The sequence below is a fragment of the Agelaius phoeniceus genome, chromosome 15 (genome assembly GCF_051311805.1).
Source record: "Agelaius phoeniceus isolate bAgePho1 chromosome 15, bAgePho1.hap1, whole genome shotgun sequence".
NCBI classification, from domain to species: domain Eukaryota; kingdom Metazoa; phylum Chordata; class Aves; order Passeriformes; family Icteridae; genus Agelaius; species Agelaius phoeniceus.
Window position 1 is genome coordinate 16,019,570 of NC_135279.1, and position 20,386 is coordinate 16,039,955.

Genomic DNA, 20,386 nt, shown 5'->3' on the forward strand with positions numbered 1-20,386 from the left:
CATAGATTTTTGGCCTCCCAGTTTTTGTTAGGTGTAGTTGTTAATTTGCATTCCTGGATGAACAGGTGACTTGATGGACACTGACCTTTCTTTGGTGTGTTTTTTCAGTATTTACATTTGGAATGCTTTTAAAAGTTCCTTGTAAATCCTCTTCTAAACAACAATGACAACAAAAAATTTCTTCTGCACAGCACATAGCCACTGTATTGGTGAATTCATTACTGTGTTGCTTGGTCTCTCTCAGCATGACATCAGTGTCCATTGCCACAAGAGCTGTCCCAGCATGACTGCTCCAGTAAATATTGGTCTCAGGTCTCACAACCAGAGCTCAAGATGCACCTGCAGAGTCTGCTAGACCATGTATGTGATGCCATCTGTGTGGATTTCACAGTACTCTCATTGCTGGGAAGGGTGAGCTGAAGTCGAATTGTCCCCTGATGTAGGAAAGGAAATTGTGCTTTGTCACAGAGGTGAATGGGGCAGTGACACTGAGCAGGTCCTGGCCATGTCCTGGTTTGAAATGTGACCTTGAGCACTGGGAAGCCTCCTCTGAGGGAACCTGAAATAATTTGTGAGACAATGGGTCATATAGGAGGACTGGAATGGGAATTATATCCTCGTCTGGAGAATAATTGCTCCAAAGTGGGGAATGGAATGGAGGATGCTTAGAGGAAAGCAGGAGTCAGGATGGGCCCAGAGTGTTTCTGCCCAAGATCGTTTCCATTGTTCCAAGCATCTGGTGTTGCAGACCTTCTTTATCTTGAGATAATACATGGTATTGAAATGGCCATGGAGTCCTTTGAGGTTATGAGTATCTCCATCAGAGACAGTTCCTTGTGCTGCTCTGGCCTGACACAGGGAATTGTTGGGTGACAGTTGGTAACATGCAGACTGATGAACATTTTTGCTGCTGTTTTGGTGGTGTTGTTGTTGGAGGGTGGCACTACAAACTGCTTCCCATGTGTATTGTAGAGCATTTATAGCAGCTTCCACAGCTCTTGCCATGGTGGATCTTTGCTTCATCTCTTCAGAACTGATTTTTAAGGGCAGTTGAAGAGATGGGGTTAACCTGGTGCTATTCTTCCCTTTCTTGTGGTCTTGCACGGTCAGTCTGGCTAGAGATGGTGAGTCCTGTTATCACACATGGCTTATTCTGGTGTCTGGATGTACACACCAATCCTCCACATCTACAGAACAGCCCAACTCTGGTTTTCTATTCTTGAAATTCTCTCATCCGGTTAACATTTTGAGTGTACTTGTGCTTTTGGTGTGATCTCTTGAAGAAGATGATCTGTGGGGATTGGGGTCAGTACTGTTCACTACTCCAATCACAGAACGTTTAAGAACGTGGTTTGTATGTGCTATTGCTGAAAAGGCACAAAGCATCCTGGCATGAGGGAAAAGTCAAAGAGGCACAGAATGAATTTGCAGCACGCTGTATATTTGTGCCAGGCATGAGGGAAAGGAGAGAATTTGAGTACATCTTTGGGGTTTGGGGAGGGAATAGAGAATGTCTGCTTAACTGCAGAGATCCCAGTTCCCAGGGTGTAAGATACAGAATCACAGTAGAATATCATGAGGATGACCCATGACACAGTGCTGCTCTCCTGGAATCCTGTCAGGACCTCCAGAAGTTCGGCATCTCTTAGGGTACTGTTGTTCTTTCTGGTATTGCTGCTTGTGAAGACATCTGCCCTGCATGCCTTTAATTACTTGGTTTTGATGTGGAACACTGTTAGTCAATGAGAAGCTTTTTGAAATTTGGAGCATGCTGCCATGCCTTGTCTGAACACTTCCTTGCAGTCAAAAGGGAAGAGGAATGACAGCTTTGTCCAAAGAATGTGTCACTACACCATGTCAAGAATGTTGAAGAGATGGTAAGGCAATTCCCTTCTTGGTAAGGGAAGAGTGAACGGAAGATGGAAATGGAAGAAAATTGAAAGCAAGAAGAGTGTATTGAAGGAAGGAAAGAGGGATATAGAGAAAAAGAAGGAAAGAAGAAAGTAGTAGAAGAAGAGAGAGAGAAAGGACAATCTATCAATCTATAAATGAGTTTACTGGCAAGTCACGGACACTACCACTATACAGGAAAAGGGAAGAGGCTGACAAAGGAGAGAAAAGAAGAAGGAAAGGAAGAAGGGAAAGAAAAATAGAAAGAACGTGCTACGAAAGAATGGCACAAGGAGAGAATTAAGAATGGAAGATGACAAAGAGAAGAAATTTAAAATCAGGATTACTCACTGACGTTGCCTCAAAGTGCTGGCCGGAGCTGGTTGTCAACAGGCTCTGCCTCGGTTACAGTTCTGCATTCCAGCTCTGATACCAGGTAATTAGAGTTGGTGGATTCGAATACTTTTGTGTGCTGTGCGGCGCTGGAGGCGGCTGGCGAGATACCAGAAGGGGTAAGAAGACAGCAGCGGGAAAAGTCCAAAGGATAAAATATAAAAGGAGCACGGTAAGAAGAAACAGCAGAGGAGGTGGCCATGACGGAGCGGAGGCACAGGCGCTGTCACGGAGCGTGTGAGGCGGCGGAGCAGCGCACGGTGTCGCTGCAGGCTCAGGAACGGCTCGGTGTGGGCGGCTCCGCCCCGGTGCGGCGGAGAGCCCGGCTGTGAGCGCGGGGGGGCGGCTCGGGCCGGGCAGCAGAGGCGGCGCGTCCGGGCGGCGGCGGGGAGCCGTGCGGGGCCCGGGCCGGGGCCGGCAGGCAGAGCGGCGGCGGCGGCGGCGGGCAGAGCGGCAGGAAGGATGGGCGAGCGTTGTTGTGCGGCGCTGGTGCGGGTGCTGGTGCTGCAGGCGGCCTGGGCGCTGTCGGGCGGGCAGGTGCGCTACTCGGTGCCGGAGGAAGCCAAGGCCGGCACGGTGGTGGGCCGTCTGGCGCAGGACCTGGGCCTGGAGGCGGGCGAGGCGGAGGCGCGGCGGCTGCGGCTGGTGGCGCAGGGCCGGCGGGCGAGCGTGGAGGTGAGCGGGGCGAGCGGCGCGCTGCTGGTGAGCTCGCGGCTCGACCGGGAGGAGCTGTGCGGCAAGAGCGCGCCGTGCGCGCTGCGCCTGGAGGTGCTGCTGGAGCGGCCGCTGCGCGTCTTCCATGTGCAGCTGGAGGTCACCGACATCAACGACAATGCCCCCGTCTTCCCCGCCGCCCGGAAAAACCTCAGTTTATCGGAGAACTCCCCTCCTGGGTCTCGTTTCCCGCTGGAGGGCGCGTCGGATGCGGATATCGGAGCGAATGCACAGCTCACGTACACACTCAGCCCCAGCGAGCATTTCTCTTTGGAAGTCAGTTCTAAAGACGAAAAAAAAATATACGTCCTTCTCGTTTTAACGAAATCTCTGGACCGCGAGACGATTCCCGTGCACCGGTTGGTGCTGACGGCGACAGACGGGGGCCGGCCGTCTCTGACGGGGACCATGGAGCTGGTGATCTCCGTGCTGGATGCAAACGACAACGCGCCCCAGTTCAACCAGTCTGTGTATAAAGTTAAGCTACGGGAAAATACGGTGCCGGGAACTGTGTTTTTCCAGCTAACAGCGACAGACAAAGATGAGGGAATCAATCAAGAAATATATTATTCTTTTAGCAACGCGGTTTCTGCCAAAATTCAGGACCTTTTCAAAATCGAAGAAAAGTCCGGGGAAATACGGACTTCCGGGGACCTGGATTTCGAGGACACTCAGTCATATGACCTGGAGATAGAAGCGACTGATAAAGGGACGCCACCGCTGTCGGGTCACTGCCGAGTGGAACTGGAGGTGTTGGACGTGAACGACAACGCTCCGGAGGTGTGGGTGACGTCGCTGTCGGTGCCGGTGGCGGAGGACGCGTCGGTGGGGACGGTGGTGGCCCTGCTGAGCGTGTCGGACCGGGACTCGGGGGAGAACGGTCGCGTGCGGTGCTGGGTGTGGCCGGCGTCGCCGTTCGGTCTGGAGGCGACGTTCTTGGGCTCGTACTCGCTGGTGCTGCGCGAGGCGCTGGACCGGGAGCGGGTGTCGGAGTACGAGGTGGAGGTGCGTGCGGAGGACGGCGGGGCGCCGGCGCTGCGCGCCAGGCGCGGGCTGCGGGTGCCGGTGTCGGACGTGAACGACAACGCGCCCTTGTTCGCGCAGGCCGTGTACACGGTGCTGGCGCGGGAGAACAACGCGGCGGGCGCGGAGCTGGCGCGGCTGTGGGCGCGGGACCCGGACGAGGCGGCCAACGGGCGCGTCAGCTACTCGGTGTGGGACGGCGGCCTGGGCGTGGGCGCGGGCGGGGCGGCGGGGTCGTCGTCGGGTGGCATGGGGTGGCGTCCGGCGTCGAGCTACGTGTCGGTGGACGCGGAGAGCGGGCGCCTGTGGGCGCTGCAGCCCTTGGACTACGAGGAGCTGCAGGTGCTGCAGTTCGAGGTGCGCGCGGTGGACGCGGGGAAGCCGGCGCTGAGCGGCAACGCCACGGTGCAGCTGTTCGTGCTGGACGAGAACGACAACGCGCCGGCGCTGCTGCCGGCCGCGGGCTCGGCAGCGGAGGCGGCGGCGGCGCTGGCGGGGGCGGGCTCGGAGTCGGGCACGCTGTGGGCGTGGGCGGCGTGGGGGGCGCCGGCGGGGCAGGTGGTGGCCAAGATCCGCGCCGTGGACGCCGACTCGGGCTACAACGCGTGGCTGCGCTACGAGCTGTGGGAGCCGCGGGGCAAGGGCCCGTTCCGCGTGGGGCTCTACAGCGGCGAGGTGAGCACGGCGCGGGCGCTGGACGAGGCGGACGGGCCTCGCCAGAGGCTGCTGATCGTCGTGCGCGACCACGGCGAGCCGGCGCGCTCGGCCACGGCCACGCTCAGCGTGTCGCTGCTCGAGGCCGCCGAGGCGGCGCTGGCCGCGGGATCCTCGGCGGCGTCGTCGTCGTCGTCGTCGGCGGTGTCGCGCTCGGCGGCGGGCGCGGAGCTGGGGCCCGGCGCGGCGAGCGCGGCCACCAACGTGTGGCTGGTGGTGGCCATCTGCGCCGTGTCCAGCCTCTTCCTGCTGGCCGTGGTGCTGTACGGGGCGTCGCGCTGGGCGCCGCGGGCGGCCGTGCTCTCGGGGCCCGGGCCCACGACGCTCGTGTGCGCCAGCGAAGTGGGCAGCTGGTCCTACTCGCAGCGCCACAGCCGCAGCCTGTGCGTGGCGGACGGCGCTGCCAAGAGCGACCTCATGGTTTTCAGCCCCAACTTCCCTCCGCCGCCGCCCGGCCCTGCAGCCAAGGACACGCAGCCGGAGCCCTCCGCTCTTCTCGACACGGTCAGTGGCAATACCTTGCTCTTCTTTTACTCATATCCTACCCTCTGTCTCCCTAGGCGTGCAGGCTATGCGGTAATCCAGGCTCCTTTCCTACGGCCTGAGAGCACTGAGTACTTGACGTATTCTTAAGGATATCAATGGTATATTTGCATCTGCCCTTAGGGGGAATATGGAATTATTGCCGCACCCCAGAGCAGTTATGGGCCGCAGCTGCACTTTGCTGCTTCTTGTGTAAACTGTTCTGTTCTAGTATGAAATCACTGCCTGTTGTGACAAGAGGCGCCCTAGGATGTCAGGTTTGGAAACTGTCTTGCCTGGTTGTGTTTGGCATTTCCACCCGAGTTTGCCGAAGGAGTGCAAGACAGACAGGCTGTGGTTCTGACAGTCCTCCCAGCATTACACGCCGCCTTATTGCTGTTCTTGATTGATACGATGCCTGTTTTATTCTGGATTGTTCCTGAAACATCTTTTCTTTCATTTCCCTCTGCAAGAGATGTGATGCAATGTGGCTCTTTAGGTGTCAATGGAAAATAGTCTCTAGTTGGATTCTCCACTACACTCATTAAGGATGCAATAAAGGCAGTATAGAGTTTTTCTATGTTATTTTTTGAGGTATCTTCTTGCTTTTCTTAGTAATGTATGGATTCAGGCAGCCCAGCGTGACCAAAAGTAAATGTGGCAAAGGTAAAATTTGTTTCTCTTCCTGCTTCCCAGTCCCCACATTGTGTATTTCCGTTTCCCTTCAGAGAAGTGTCATGAAATACCCTGGCTAGTTTTGCCCTTTCCAAATTTGTATCGACAGCCACATTATTTCAGAAGCCTTGGGGCAATATTCCTCTCTGCAAGTAGAAAGAAATATCAACGCCCAAGCCCCAGCTTTCCCCACCAAATCTCAAATAGCGTTCCTGTAGATGGTCAGATTTGCATGTTACACTCATATGCTCCCCAGCATTTTGGTTTCTCTCTCAGAGCATGACATCAGTGCCATTCCCATTTAGAGATTTCTTGACATCACCTTTGAAAAGATTATTGTTACCAGGTCATTGTTTCTTCTGAGATAGTTGCAGGATTGCAAAACACGATGGGTCAGCTGCAGAAAGTGTGCTGTACATGTACATGATACCTTGTACATGTTCAGCCTTGTACATGATATTGTCTGTCAGTGTTTTGTGATGCTTTCGTTGCTGAGAAGGATAAGTAAACTTGAAATGGGCCTTGAAGTGGGGAGTGAATCTGTGGCCTGTGGTACTGGGTAGGGCCTGACAATTTCCTGGTGTGAGGGGTGACCTTGAGCAGTGGGAAGATCTGTCTGTGGGAACTGGAATTCCAAGGGGAGAACATGGGTCATGAGATAAGACAAGAAATGGAGTTGATGTATTTGTCTTGAGAATACATGTCCCAGGATACCTAGAGGAATGAAGCAGGATGAACACATAGTGTTCTTTCACAGGATGATCTCCAGGATCCAAAGTGTCTTCATGTGCAGGTTTTATGGATCTTCAGATAGCTACGTGGTTTTGAAATGCCAAACATACTCTTTGACCTTATGAATATCTTCTACCTGAGAGAGTCCCTTGTGCTACTGAGTGATTACCACAGGAGATGTGTAAGAGGAGATGCCATGCAGAATGCTGAATGTTGTCTGATGAACCCTTGCCTGCTTGTTTTGAGAAAGGAGTTGTGGGAGGGTGGAGTTTCAGCCTGCTGTACTGGGCATCCCCAGTCACTTGCACATTCATAGACTTTGCTATAATGGTTCCTTGTTTCTCCTCAGATGGGATTAGTAAACAGACGTGTTGAGAAAGTGGGGGTAATCTCTGTGTGCTTGTTTCCCCTGCTTGTGCACTTGCACTATCAGCCTGGGTAGCAGTGCCATGTCCCCTTGATACAGTTAACTCTTAAATGTGTACATATACGTCAAACCCTGCATAGCAGCCCAGCCCTGGTGTTATATCATAGAATTATTATCCACAATGGGGATTTCCACACATTGATACCGTGAGTGCACTTGCACTTTAGCATTTGATGTAGCACTTCCAGTCTAAAGTCTGTGTGGACTGGGATCACAGCTGTGACACCACTAATCACAGGATCTTTATGAACTCTGTTGTGGAGCTCCATGCTGTTTCCTCTTTAGATGGCTGAAAAGCACAAAGCATATTCATGGTGCAATTCACACAGCTGGGAAGAGTCTGCCAAATTCTGTGTGAGTTTGCACTATTGCATAAGTTCTTTGTGCCAGTTGTGAGGGGAGCTGAAGGCCTGGTTTATGCTCCAAATGAGTTCTAAGAGCTGGTCTGTCATGGTGGCACTGTGTCTGCCTACTGTGGCAGTAGTCCTGTAAGTGGCATGGAGAAGGCCTCAAGACATCCATCAAGAGGAGGGTGACTTTGAGTGGGGAAGTTTCTTCCCTGAAGAAATGAGGACATTGTGTTGAACATGGGACTGTATTATTGAGGAAGAACTGGAGAATATCTGTTTAGCTGTGGAGAGGCAATTTCCAGGGTCAAGGGATAGAATATGCAAGTAGAATACCTTGAAAAACAAAGCCCGGGAGACACAGGGACGCTTGTCTGGGATCCTCTCAGAAGTCCTGCATATCCCCATTCCTTGGTGTTCTCCATGGTTTTCCTGCCAGATATCAGACACCTGTCATACACAACTTGGATCACTTGCTTTTGATGGGAAGTGGTGTTGGTGAAATAGGAGCTTCGTCACATTTTGATCATATTTGGCCAGACTTCTCTGAACTTCTCCTTGGTAAACTCCCTGCTTAGTCTTGCTAGGCAGTGGATGAATTGCCCTTCAAGAAATTGGCAAAGCTTGTGTTTAAATATAGTGGAATGGGATCCTTTGTTTTTCTTCTCTCCTCTTACCAAAACTGCCCATTTCTCCGTTTTGCTTCTCTTCCATTGGCAATGTCTTGGTAACAGATGGTGAAATGCAGATTGATGAATTTCGGCAGGCCTTGGGTGGCAGATTTTCTGGCAATTTGCAATCAGTGTAAGTGTTGCTTTTCTGGCATTCTGAGTTGAGGCTGAGACAACATCCTTAGCTTTCCAGTGCTTCTCCTGCTTCCCCTCTGCTCTGTCCAGTGATTTCAAGAGTTTTGAAGAATGCGTGTTGTTTTTCCCAATCCATTGTCCCCAGAAATGTCTGAGAACACTGTGGGAAAAATACATAATTCCTCTTTTCCCCTTCCCTGCAAACGTTTCCATTCTGAAGAAGCAACCAGTGATGCTGCAGGTAAGTCCCTTCTAGCTAAAAAAGATGAGTGTGTGAGACAGCTGTACCTCTGTTCCTGAGGTTGAGTCTCAGAACCTTCATCTTGGATTGACCAAAGGCTGCCTGGATTGGGAGTTGGAATTGTTGATCCTTACGAGTCCCTTCCTATTTGAGATATCCTATGACTGGACCAGCAAAGCACCATTGTTCCTTCTGCTTGCAGGCACGGTGTGAATTAGAGACAGCATTGATGGATGGAGGGGGGACCCTCATGTGTTTTTCAGAGTGGGTGTGCTGGGAGCTGAGGGGATATTCACGGGGAAATGCAACAGTGTTACCTTTGCAGCTTTGGCTGGGTGGAGTTTGCTGCAAAGTGAGAGAGATTCCATTGGGACTAATGCCCCTGGAAAAGATGCTGTGTTGTTCTGGCAGAGCATGTGAGCCTGGAAGGAGAAGCAAGAGCTTGGCTTTCACCATACATGTGATAAATGAGGCCAGAAACGTAGATCTTAGTTGAGACACATGGAGCTCTCAGAAGCTGTGGTGTTCCCCTGCCTTCTCAGCCACCGTGGCACATTGGTGTACTGTGCTCCAATGGCTGTAAGCTCTCATTTGAAAGAATGCCCTGGGTTGATTTGGATCTTTGGGACCTTTTTGCACAGGCGTTGAAGTAGCTGGGTCTTGGGCTTGTGTTTCAGAGTGTGGCGAATTCTCTTTGTTGAGAGGAAAGGAGCTGAGAGTGTGGTCTTTTAGCTGAAGGAGAGGTGAAGCAGCCCTCAGTCTGTTTTGAACAGCCTGGAAAGCAGGACAGTTGTTCCTCTTCTGGACAGATGGAAGATGGTGGGGAAGAGGAATGAGAGCTTGCTTTCATTCCGTGCTGCATGGTGAAAGTGATGCAATCGCACAGAAAACACGTTGTGTAAGGAAACAAAGGAAAGGCAAAGACAAAAGATGAGAAGGACAGGATAAGGAAGAGAGGTTGTGAAGAAAGAGAAGGAGGAAGCAATGCAGGCAAGGAAAAGAAGCAGAAAAGAACAAAAAAGCAATAGAAAGAAGGAAGAGTGAGAGGTTGAGAAACTACAAAAGAGATCGCTAGCATGTCACTGACAGTATCCTTGTACACAGGAAGGGAGGAGGGTAGGAAAGGAGAACAGAAAGGAGGAAATAGAGGAGGGGAACGAAAAAAGGTAGAAACGTGATAGAAATTAATGACACAAGGATGTAACGAAGAAAGGATAAAGAATACAATGAAGAATACAAAGAAAGAAAACAAGAAAAGGAGCTCAAGAGCATGCACGGACTGTACCTATTGATGCAGAACGGAGCAGTTCCCTAACAGCCTCTCCCTTGGTTAGAGCACCTCCGGCGCTGATGGCCCGAATCCAGCGGGATGGTTGGCACAGCGACGGCGCCGCAGAGTTGAGAATTGGCAGCAGAATGAAGAGAAGAGAATGATGGAAACAGAACAGAAATGGAATAAAATGTAGGGAAGGAAGGGGGGAAAAAGTTAAAAGAAAAATAAATACAAAAAAGGAGAAAAACGAAAGACAAGGACGCATGAAATAATAAAGAGAGGAGGAAAAAAAAAAGGAAAGGGAAAGACAGATTGTGAAAGGCAGAGAAGAGAGTCAAGAAAGCAAAATGAAAAAATAAAAAGACGGAGGAAGGAAAAGTATATTTGCAAGCAAACGCCAACACAGGAAAAAAGAAAACAAACAAACCCCAAAAAACAGAGAAGAAAACAGGAGAAGTGAATCAAAACACTGCAGAGGAGATTACCATCCGAGGCGGCGGCACAGGTGCTATTGCGATCGGTGCGAGGCGGCGGAGCAGCGCACGGTGTCGCTGCAGGCTCAGGAACGGCTCGGTGTGGGCGGCTCCGCCCCGGTGCGGCGGAGAGCCCGGCTGTGAGCGCGGGGGGGCGGCTTGGGCCGGGCAGCAGAGGCGGCGCGTCCGGGCGGCGGCGGGGAGCCGTGCGGGGCCCGGGCCGGGGCCGGCAGGCAGAGCGGCGGCGGCGGCGGGCAGAGCGGCAGGAAGGATGGGCGAGCGTTGTTGTGCGGCGCTGGTGCGGGTGCTGGTGCTGCAGGCGGCCTGGGCGCTGTCGGGCGGGCAGGTGCGCTACTCGGTGCCGGAGGAAGCCAAGGCCGGCACGGTGGTGGGCCGTCTGGCGCAGGACCTGGGCCTGGAGGCGGGCGAGGCGGAGGCGCGGCGGCTGCGGCTGGTGGCGCAGGGCCGGCGGGCGAGCGTGGAGGTGAGCGGGGCGAGCGGCGCGCTGCTGGTGAGCTCGCGGCTCGACCGGGAGGAGCTGTGCGGCAAGAGCGCGCCGTGCGCGCTGCGCCTGGAGGTGCTGCTGGAGCGGCCGCTGCGCGTCTTCCATGTGCAGCTGGAGGTCACCGACATCAACGACAATGCCCCCGTCTTCCCCGCCGCCCGGAAAAACCTCAGCATCGCGGAATCGTCTCTGCCGGGGTCTCGTTTCCCGCTGGAGGGCGCGTCGGATGCGGATATCGGAGCGAACGCGCAGCTCACGTACACACTCAGCCCGAGCGATCACTTTAGAATAGAGGAAGAAAACAGTAACTCTCGCAGTAAGTCTCTTTTTCTAGTACTCACGAAATCTCTGGACCGCGAGACAATTCCCGTGCACCGGTTGGTGCTGACGGCGACTGACGGGGGCCGGCCGTCTCTGACGGGGACAATGGAGCTGGTGATCTCCGTGCTGGACGCAAACGACAATGCTCCTCAATTCAACCAGTCCGTGTATAATGTACATTTGTCTGAGGACGTCGTACAAGGCACGCTTGTGGCGCGGATGAATGCGACGGACCTGGACGAAGGAAGTAATAGAGATGTGAGATATGAAATCGATACTATTGTTCCTCCCTCTGGCTCAGATTTATTCAGCATTGATGTGAACACAGGGGAGATCAGACTGACGGGCGCCTTGGACTTCGAAGTAGTTAATTTATACGACCTAAATATTAGGGCGACAGATAAAGGGACGCCCCCGCTATCAGGTCACTGCAAGTTGGTGCTGGAGGTGCTGGACGTGAATGACAACGCTCCGGAGGTGTGGGTGACGTCGCTGTCGGTGCCGGTGGCGGAGGACGCGTCGGTGGGGACGGTGGTGGCCCTGCTGAGCGTGTCGGACCGGGACTCGGGGGAGAACGGTCGCGTGCGGTGCTGGGTGTGGCCGGCGTCGCCGTTCGGTCTGGAGGCGACGTTCTTGGGCTCGTACTCGCTGGTGCTGCGCGAGGCGCTGGACCGGGAGCGGGTGTCGGAGTACGAGGTGGAGGTGCGTGCGGAGGACGGCGGGGCGCCGGCGCTGCGCGCCAGGCGCGGGCTGCGGGTGCCGGTGTCGGACGTGAACGACAACGCGCCCTTGTTCGCGCAGGCCGTGTACACGGTGCTGGCGCGGGAGAACAACGCGGCGGGCGCGGAGCTGGCGCGGCTGTGGGCGCGGGACCCGGACGAGGCGGCCAACGGGCGCGTCAGCTACTCGGTGTGGGACGGCGGCCTGGGCGGGGGCGGGGCGGCGGGGTCGTCGTCGTCGGGGGTCGGGTGGCGTTCGGCGTCGAGCTACGTGTCGGTGGACGCGGAGAGCGGGCGCCTGTGGGCGCTGCAGCCCTTGGACTACGAGGAGCTGCAGGTGTTGCAGTTCGAGGTGCGCGCGGTGGACGCGGGGGAGCCGGCGCTGAGCGGCAACGCCACGGTGCAGCTGTTCGTGCTGGACGAGAACGACAACGCGCCGGCGCTGCTGCCGGCCACGGGCTCGGCAGCGGAGGCGGCGGCGGCGGCGCTGGCGGGGGCGGGCTCGGAGTCGGGCACGCTGTGGGCGTGGGCGGCGTGGGGGGCGCCGGCGGGGCAGGTGGTGGCCAAGATCCGCGCCGTGGACGCCGACTCGGGCTACAACGCGTGGCTGCGCTACGAGCTGTTGGAGCCGCGGGGCAAGGGCCCGTTCCGCGTGGGGCTCTACAGCGGCGAGGTGAGCACGGCGCGGGCGCTGGACGAGGCGGACGGGCCTCGCCAGAGGCTGCTGATCGTCGTGCGCGACCACGGCGAGCCGGCGCGCTCGGCCACGGCCACGCTCAGCGTGTCGCTGCTCGAGGCCGCCGAGGCGGCGCTGGCCGCGGGATCCTCGGCGGCGGCGTCGTCGTCGTCGTCGTCGGCGGTGTCGCGCTCGGCGGCGGGCGCGGAGCTGGGGCCCGGCGCGGCGAGCGCGGCCACCAACGTGTGGCTGGTGGTGGCCATCTGCGCCGTGTCCAGCCTCTTCCTGCTGGCCGTGGTGCTGTACGGGGCGTCGCGCTGGGCGCCGCGGGCGGCCGTGCTCTCGGGGCCCGGGCCCACGACGCTCGTGTGCGCCAGCGAAGTGGGCAGCTGGTCCTACTCGCAGCGCCACAGCCGCAGCCTGTGCGTGGCGGACAGCGCTGCCAAGAGCGACCTCATGGTTTTCAGCCCCAACTTCCCTCCGCCGCCGCCCGGCCCTGCAGCCAAGGACACGCAGCCGGAGCCCTCCGCTCTCCTCGACACGGTCAGTGGCAATGCTTTGCTCAGCCTTACTTATTCTCTCCTTCTTTTGGCTCTTTTTCTTTTGTGCCCTGCGCAGTCGGTGCTGTGATTCAGGCCAAATTGCCGCGGCCGGAGAGCGGTGGGTACTTGACGGGAGCTTAAGAAATCAAAGGCACCTTTGCATGTGTCGCAGGGTCCTCCCGGAGTACCAGAATTCCTGCTAGTAGGACGAGAATGCTTGCTAGTGAAAAATGTGTAGCTGCAGCCCTGTGCTCTTACGGTCTGCAGCTAAGGTTTGCTGGTGTGGATATGAATTGTTTTCCCCTAAAATGAAATCACTTCTCTAAGGGGTCAGCTTTGCAGATAGTTCTCTTGCTGTCTGGTGTGTAATGTTTTCTCCCGGGTTAAGTGTAGGAGCCCAAAAGCAGGAGGCTGTGCTGGTAGCAGCCCCCCAGGCACTGTGTACTGCCTTTTTGCCTTTGCAGAGTGCTGACTTTGATGGGATCACATGTGGTTTCTTCTCTGTTCTCATCCTCTGTCATTTTCCTCTACAAGAGTTGTGGGGACAGTTGGACTTGTGGTCTAATGTATTTTCAATCGGCAGAGTGTAATTTCTCCATTTTGGTTGGACCAACAGAGTCATTGTGAAAACTGGGATGGTGTTCTGGAGCAGTGGGAAGGCTTATATGAGGGAGCTGGAAATAATCTGTAAAATCATGGTCCATGTCATAAGAAGATGTGAGATGATGCCTTGTTTCCAGAGTTAATCTTACCAAGTGAGAAATGGAGCATGCCTAGAAGGAGGCAGGATCAGCACAGAGGATCCTTTCCCAAGTTTCAAGGATGTGATGTTGGAGGCCTTTTGGACCTTGAGATAATATTTGGTATTGAAATGGCCACAGAATTCTTTGAGGTTATGAATATCTATATCTGAGACAGTTGCTTGTGCTGCCCGACAAATGGAAATGTGTTTGGGTGACAGTTGGGAACATGCAGACTGATGAACATTTTTGCTGCTGCTGTATTGGTGCTGTTGTGGGAGGGTGGCACTACAAACTGCTTTCCATGTGTATTGTAGGGTGCTTACAGCAGCTTCCACAGCTCCAGCCATGGTCGATCTGTGCTTCTCTTGAGACATGGATATTTAAGGGCAGTTGAGGGGCTGGGTGTAGTCTTGGGCTTTTCTTCCCCTTCTTGTGCTCCTGGTATGGTCAGTCTGGGTAGAGATGGTGATTCCTGTTATCACACTTGGCTCATTCTGGTGTCTGGATGTACACACCAATCCTCCACATCTACAAAGCAGCCCAGCTCTGGTTTTCTATTGTAGAAATTCTTCCACTCAGTTAATATTTTGACTGGACTTGTGGTTCAGATTTGGTGTCATTTCCTTGAATAATATTTGAGGGGACTGGAATCAGTGTTGTTCATTGCTATAATTGCAGAACCTTTAAGAACTCGATTTGTATTTGAAATTGCAGAAAAGGCACAAAGCATCCTGGCATGAGGGAAAAGTCAAAGAATCACAGAATGCATTTGCAGGACCCTGTATATTCTTTGTGGCAGGCGTGGGGAAAGGGGAGAATTTGCATACATATTTGGGGAGGAAATGGAGAATGTCTGTTTTGCTGTGGAGGTCCCGGTTCCCAGGTTGCAAAATATTGGATTCCAGGAGAGAACTTCAGGAATGGTTCCACCACACAGTGCTGCTTTCCTGGGATCCTCTCAGGACACCCAGAAGTTCTGCATAACTTAGGGCACTGTTGTTCTTCCAGGTATTGCTCTTAGTGAAGACATCTGCCCTTCGTGCCTTTAATTACTTGGGTTTGGTGTGGGATGTTGTTGGTGAAAGAGAACCTTTTGGAATTTGGATCATGCAGCAGAGCCTTCTCTGAATCCTTCCCTTATTGCCTCTCTGCTCTTTTCTTGCTAGATGGGTCATGGTATCCAAGATATTGCCAAAAGTTGCATTTCAATACAGGAGAATGGGACTTTATTATTATTATTGTTATTCTCTTACCTATTGAACTGCACATGCTTTTGTCTTGCTGGGTTTGTTTGTTGTTGTGTTTATTTCCTGTCTCTCATTGGCAACGTGGCAGATATTTGGGCCCTTGTCCATCAGTGTTGGGGAATGTCTATTCCTCTCTTCTGAGGTTTACTTTGAGAGAATTTCTGTAGCTTACAGGTCTGGTTCCCTTTTCCCCTGGGAGAGAAGTGCATAATGGACACTGCATCTTATCTGGTTTCTGTGAAACATAAGTGATATTTTTTGGGCCATCGTCCCAAGAAACACTGATAATGTTAAGCATAATTATCCTTTAAAACCAGCTTTCCTGACTAAAAAATATTTATCTTCTGAAGAAGGCACCAGTTCAGAACAGGTAAGTCGTAGAACAAATGGGGATGGTCTTGAGACTGGTGTAATTTAGTTCCTGTTCAGTTGTGGCATTTTTTTGTTGAATCAGCAGAATGTTCCCCCGTTGGACCAGCAGAGCAGCTGTTACCTGCTCTCATTCCTGTTCGATGCTTCCAGGCACAGCCTGAGTGGGTGCCAGCAAGCAGGAATGGAGGGACCAAAATTCATTTCACCAAACAGATGTGTAGGAGGTCAAGGGAGTGTTCATAGTGGCACTGTTGTGGTGTTACCTTCACGGCTTTTGTTGGAGTGTGTGCCAAGTGGATCATTCCAAGGTGAGTGAGAGATTTTCCGCGGGGCCTCGTAGATACCAAGGTTCTTGGTGTGCTGTCTAGGCAGTGAGTGCCTTCCAGAAAGGAAGAGAAGAACTTAGAACATGCAAGAGGAAAGTGACTCTGGAAGGATTGAGGTCCATGATGAATCCTCAGGAGCTGTGGCTGCCCAGTGCTTTTTAAGGTCTTTCAGGAGGGTTGTCATGCTGGGCTGTGATAGGTTTGAGATCTGGAATGAGAAAATTCCCTGATTTGTTGGGACTCTTCCAGGCCTCTATGCAGAGATATCCCAATAAATTGTGGCTTCAGCTTCTGTGTCAGAGAGTGGTGGAACCTCTTTGATGTAGCAGAGCTGTTCTTTGCCATCTGCCTGCCTTGCTGTGTTTTTGTTGGGTCCTTGGGAGCACTGGAGACTGAAGAGTGTGTCCTGTTTCCTGGAGGGAGGGAAGGTGGAGGTGCATGGACAGCAAGCAGGTTGCTCCTTCTCTACACAAACAGGAGGTGTAGGGAAGAGAAATGAGACTCAGGCCCCAAGGGCACGTCAGTGGTTCATGGAAGGTGCAGTGTAGGTATTTTAAAAATATTTTGTTGAAGGAAAGGATGTCCAGAAGATGTAATTATGGAAGTACAAGAGCAGAGAAAGCAAGGACAAGAAAGGATGAGAGGAAGGGAGAAGAGAAAGAAGGAAAACTATAGAAAGAATATTTTTAAAAAACCAAATCAGCAAAACAAGGAGGTACATGAGAAGTCAGGTAAAAGAAGAAGAAAGATAGATATTCTCAAACAGCGTTGTGAGGATTTGGAAAATATTTTAGAGAAGGAAAAAAAAAAGATCAAAGAGATAAGATGGAAATCAATGAGGAAGGGGGAAAAGACCTAGGACAGGATTAAGCAGGAATAAAAAGACATAGAGAAAGAACAAGGAAAGAGAAGAGAAAGAGGGTAAAAGGATTGGGGAAAATTCAAATAGCATAAGGAAAATATAAGTACTACTATTAATAATAATAGGAGTAAAGGAAATAAAGAAGCCATGCAAATAAAACTAAAGCCAGGACAAAAGGAATAAATGAAGGAAGAATGTGAATTTAAAACAGACCATAGACCTGACGAGCAGACACCGAACTTATCAGTATATATAGAGCAGACCTGGTTCCTAACAGCCTTGGCTGGAGCAGCACAGCTCCCCAGCAATGATGTCATGTAACGCTGATGGTCCCGCATCTGATGGTCCCTGCGGCGCCAGAGAAAACTGGCGAGCATGCAGTGTGGGTAAAGTATACAGGAGGGTGAAAAGAGATGGGAAAGGAGTGGAAAGAATGGAGAGTGGCATAACAAGGACGAAAAAGAAGAGAGACAAAGAAGAAAGAGAAAAGGGTACAAAGAAAAAAGGTAAGGTAAACGAAACATGACCGGAAAGAAGGATTTGCAAGGGAGCAAGACAAATAAAAAGGGCAGTTAAAAAACAAGAATAAGAAAAAATGAAAGATGACGTGAAAAGAAAGAGGAAGATGTAAAGGAAAAAAAAGAGGAGCCCGACAGCAAGAGACGGCAGAAAACATACCCATAGCGGGTCGGCAGCGCGAGCGAAGATGCGGAGCGTGTGAGGCGGCGGAGGAGCGCACGGTGTCGCTGCAGGCTCAGGAACGGCTCGGTGTGGGCGGCTCCGCCCCGGTGCGGCGGAGAGCCCGGCTGTGAGCGCGGGGGGGCGGCTCGGGCCGGGCAGCAGAGGCGGCGCGTCCGGGCGGCGGCGGGGAGCCGTGCGGGGCCCGGGCCGGGGCCGGCAGGCAGAGCGGCGGCGGGCAGAGCGGCAGGAAGGATGGGCGAGCGTTGTTGTGCGGCGCTGGTGCGGGTGCTGGTGCTGCAGGCGGCCTGGGCGCTGTCGGGCGGGCAGGTGCGCTACTCGGTGCCGGAGGAAGCCAAGGCCGGCACGGTGGTGGGCCGTCTGGCGCAGGACCTGGGCCTGGAGGCGGGCGAGGCGGAGGCGCGGCGGCTGCGGCTGGTGGCGCAGGGCCGGCGGGCGAGCGTGGAGGTGAGCGGGGCGAGCGGCGCGCTGCTGGTGAGCTCGCGGCTCGACCGGGAGGAGCTGTGCGGCAAGAGCGCGCCGTGCGCGCTGCGCCTGGAGGTGCTGCTGGAGCGGCCGCTGCGCGTCTTCCATGTGCAGCTGGAGGTCACCGACATCAACGACAATGCCCCCGTCTTCCCTGCTCCCCGAAAAAACCTCACGTTATCGGAGAACTCCCCTCCTGGGTTTCAGATACCACTGGAGGGCGCGTCGGATGCGGATATCGGAGCGAACGCGCAGCTCACCTACACACTCACCCCCAGCGAGCATTTCTCTCTGGATTTACAAAAATCGAATGAGCGAAATATTGTACCCGAACTCGTTTTAACGAAACCCCTGGACCGCGAGACGATTCCCGTGCACCGGTTGGTGCTGACGGCGACTGACGGGGGCCGGCCGTCTCTGACGGGCACAATGGAGCTGGTGATCTCGGTGCTGGATGCAAACGACAACGCGCCCCAGTTCAACCAGTCCGTGTATAAAGTACAGCTGCCAGAGAATGCTACAGAGGGAACACTCGTGATAAGACTGAACGCCACGGATGCGGATGAGGGTATTAACTCGAAAATTATTTTTACCGCAACCAGCTTCATTCCCCCGAGTGGAAGAGATGTAATTTCCGTCAATCCGAAGACTGGGGAAATTCACCTCACAGCAGCCCTGGACTTCGAGGAAGTCAGTATATTTGATTTTCGTATTGAAGCGACGGACCAAGGGACACCACCGCTGTCGGGTCACTGTGGAGTGGAACTGGAGGTGGTGGACGTGAACGACAACGCTCCGGAGGTGTGGGTGACGTCGCTGTCGGTGCCGGTGGCGGAGGACGCGTCGGTGGGGACGGTGGTGGCCCTGCTGAGCGTGTCGGACCGGGACTCGGGGGAGAACGGTCGCGTGCGGTGCTGGGTGTGGCCGGCGTCGCCGTTCGGTCTGGAGGCGACGTTCTTGGGCTCGTACTCGCTGGTGCTGCGCGAGGCGCTGGACCGGGAGCGGGTGTCGGAGTACGAGGTGGAGGTGCGTGCGGAGGACGGCGGGGCGCCGGCGCTGCGCGCCAGGCGCGGGCTGCGGGTGCCGGTGTCGGACGTGAACGACAACGCGCCCTTGTTCGCGCAGGCCGTGTACACGGTGCTGGCGCGGGAGAACAACGCGGCGGGCGCGGAGCTGGCGCGGCTGTGGGCGCGGGACCCGGACGAGGCGGCCAACGGGCGCGTCAGCTACTCGGTGTGGGACGGCGGCCTGGGCGGGGGCGGGGCGGCGGGGTCGTCGTCGTCGTCGGGTGGCATGGGGTGGCGTCCGGCGTCGAGCTACGTGTCGGTGGACGCGGAGAGCGGGCGCCTGTGGGCGCTGCAGCCCTTGGACTACGAGGAGCTGCAGGTGCTGCAGTTCGAGGTGCGCGCGGTGGACGCGGGGGAGCCGGCGCTGAGCGGCAACGCCACGGTGCAGCTGTTCGTGCTGGACGAGAACGACAACGCGCCGGCGCTGCTGCCGGCCGCGGGCTCGGCAGCGGAGGCGGCGGCGGCGGCGCTGGCGGGGGCGGGCTCGGAGTCGGGCACGCTGTGGGCGTGGGCGGCGTGGGGGGCGCCGGCGGGGCAGGTGGTGGCCAAGATCCGCGCCGTGGACGCCGACTCGGGCTACAACGCGTGGCTGCGCTACGAGCTGTGGGAGCCGCGGGGCAAGGGCCCGTTCCGCGTGGGGCTCTACAGCGGCGAGGTGAGCACGGCGCGGGCGCTGGACGAGGCGGACGGGCCTCGCCAGAGGCTGCTGATCGTCGTGCGCGACCACGGCGAGCCGGCGCGCTCGGCCACGGCCACGCTCAGCGTGTCGCTGCTCGAGGCCGCCGAGGCGGCGCTGGCCGCGGGATCCTCGGCGTCGTCGTCGTCGTCGTCGTCGGCGGTGTCGCGCTCGGCGGCGGGCGCGGAGCTGGGGCCCGGCGCGGCGAGCGCGGCCACCAACGTGTGGCTGGTGGTGGCCATCTGCGCCGTGTCCAGTCTCTTCCTGCTGGCCGTGGTGCTGTACGGGGCGTCGCGCTGGGCGCCGCGGGCGGCCGTGCTCTCGGGGCCCGGGCCCACGACGCTCGTGTGCGCCAGCGAAGTGGGCAGCTGGTCCTACTCGCAGCGCCACAGCCGCAGCCTGTGCGTGGCGGACGGCGCTGCCAAGAGCGACCTCATGGTTTTCAGCCCCAACTTCCCTCCGCCGCCGCCCGGCCCTGCAGCCAAGGACACGCAGCCGGAGCCCTCCGCTCTCCTCGACACGGTCAGTGGCCCTGCCTTGTTCGCCTCTATTCTCTCCCCCTTTGCCCCTTGTCTCTCGTTTGCCAAACTGTTTCTCGTATTAACCGGACTCTGCCCCCGCCGCCTGAAGGGGATGGGTGCTTAGATGTGTTAATTGGCCCTTGGTATTTGCTGCCTCGTCCTTGAAGAGGGTGGGTATCTCTGTATACCCTTTAGGGTACGCACTTGAAATTTGTAGCTGTGGATATGAATTGTTCTGCCCTAGAATGAAATGCCTGCTGATTGTGATGAGAGATGTCCTGTGATGCCTCGAGGCTTCAGTTTTGGAGACAGCCTTCCTTCTTTCTGGTTGTGTAGGTTTTCCACTCGAGCTTGCTGTGGTGTTGACCGTCTGCCAGGCTCTTTGTATCTCCTCATTGCCTTTGCTGACTGCTGA

General features: G+C 55.2%; 2 protein-coding genes across 6 annotated transcripts in view; both read left to right on the top strand.

The window, feature by feature from the left end:
• The window catches only part of LOC129126594 (protocadherin alpha-C2-like), a 166,303-nt gene that overhangs the window by 23,990 nt on the left and 121,927 nt on the right, over nt 1-20,386 (top strand). The window contains exon 1 of one of the 5 annotated variants that reach the window (XM_077186622.1): nt 2,425-5,238. The exons of 2 other annotated variants lie outside the window; for them this stretch is intronic. In XM_077186622.1, the coding sequence (XP_077042737.1) occupies nt 2,746-5,238 (2,493 nt within the window). In that variant the 5' untranslated portion in view covers nt 2,425-2,745. Of the gene's footprint in view, nt 1-2,424; nt 5,239-16,836; nt 19,973-20,386 lie in introns of those variants that run through there. 2 more of the 5 variants (XM_077186627.1, XM_077186620.1) reach the window with 2 other exon arrangements.
• Nucleotides 10,293-13,096, top strand: LOC143695276 (protocadherin alpha-8-like). The gene has a single exon (XM_077186456.1). It carries the CDS (start codon nt 10,502-10,504, stop codon nt 13,079-13,081), a length of 2,580 nt encoding a protein of 859 aa, XP_077042571.1. The 5' UTR covers nt 10,293-10,501; the 3' UTR covers nt 13,082-13,096.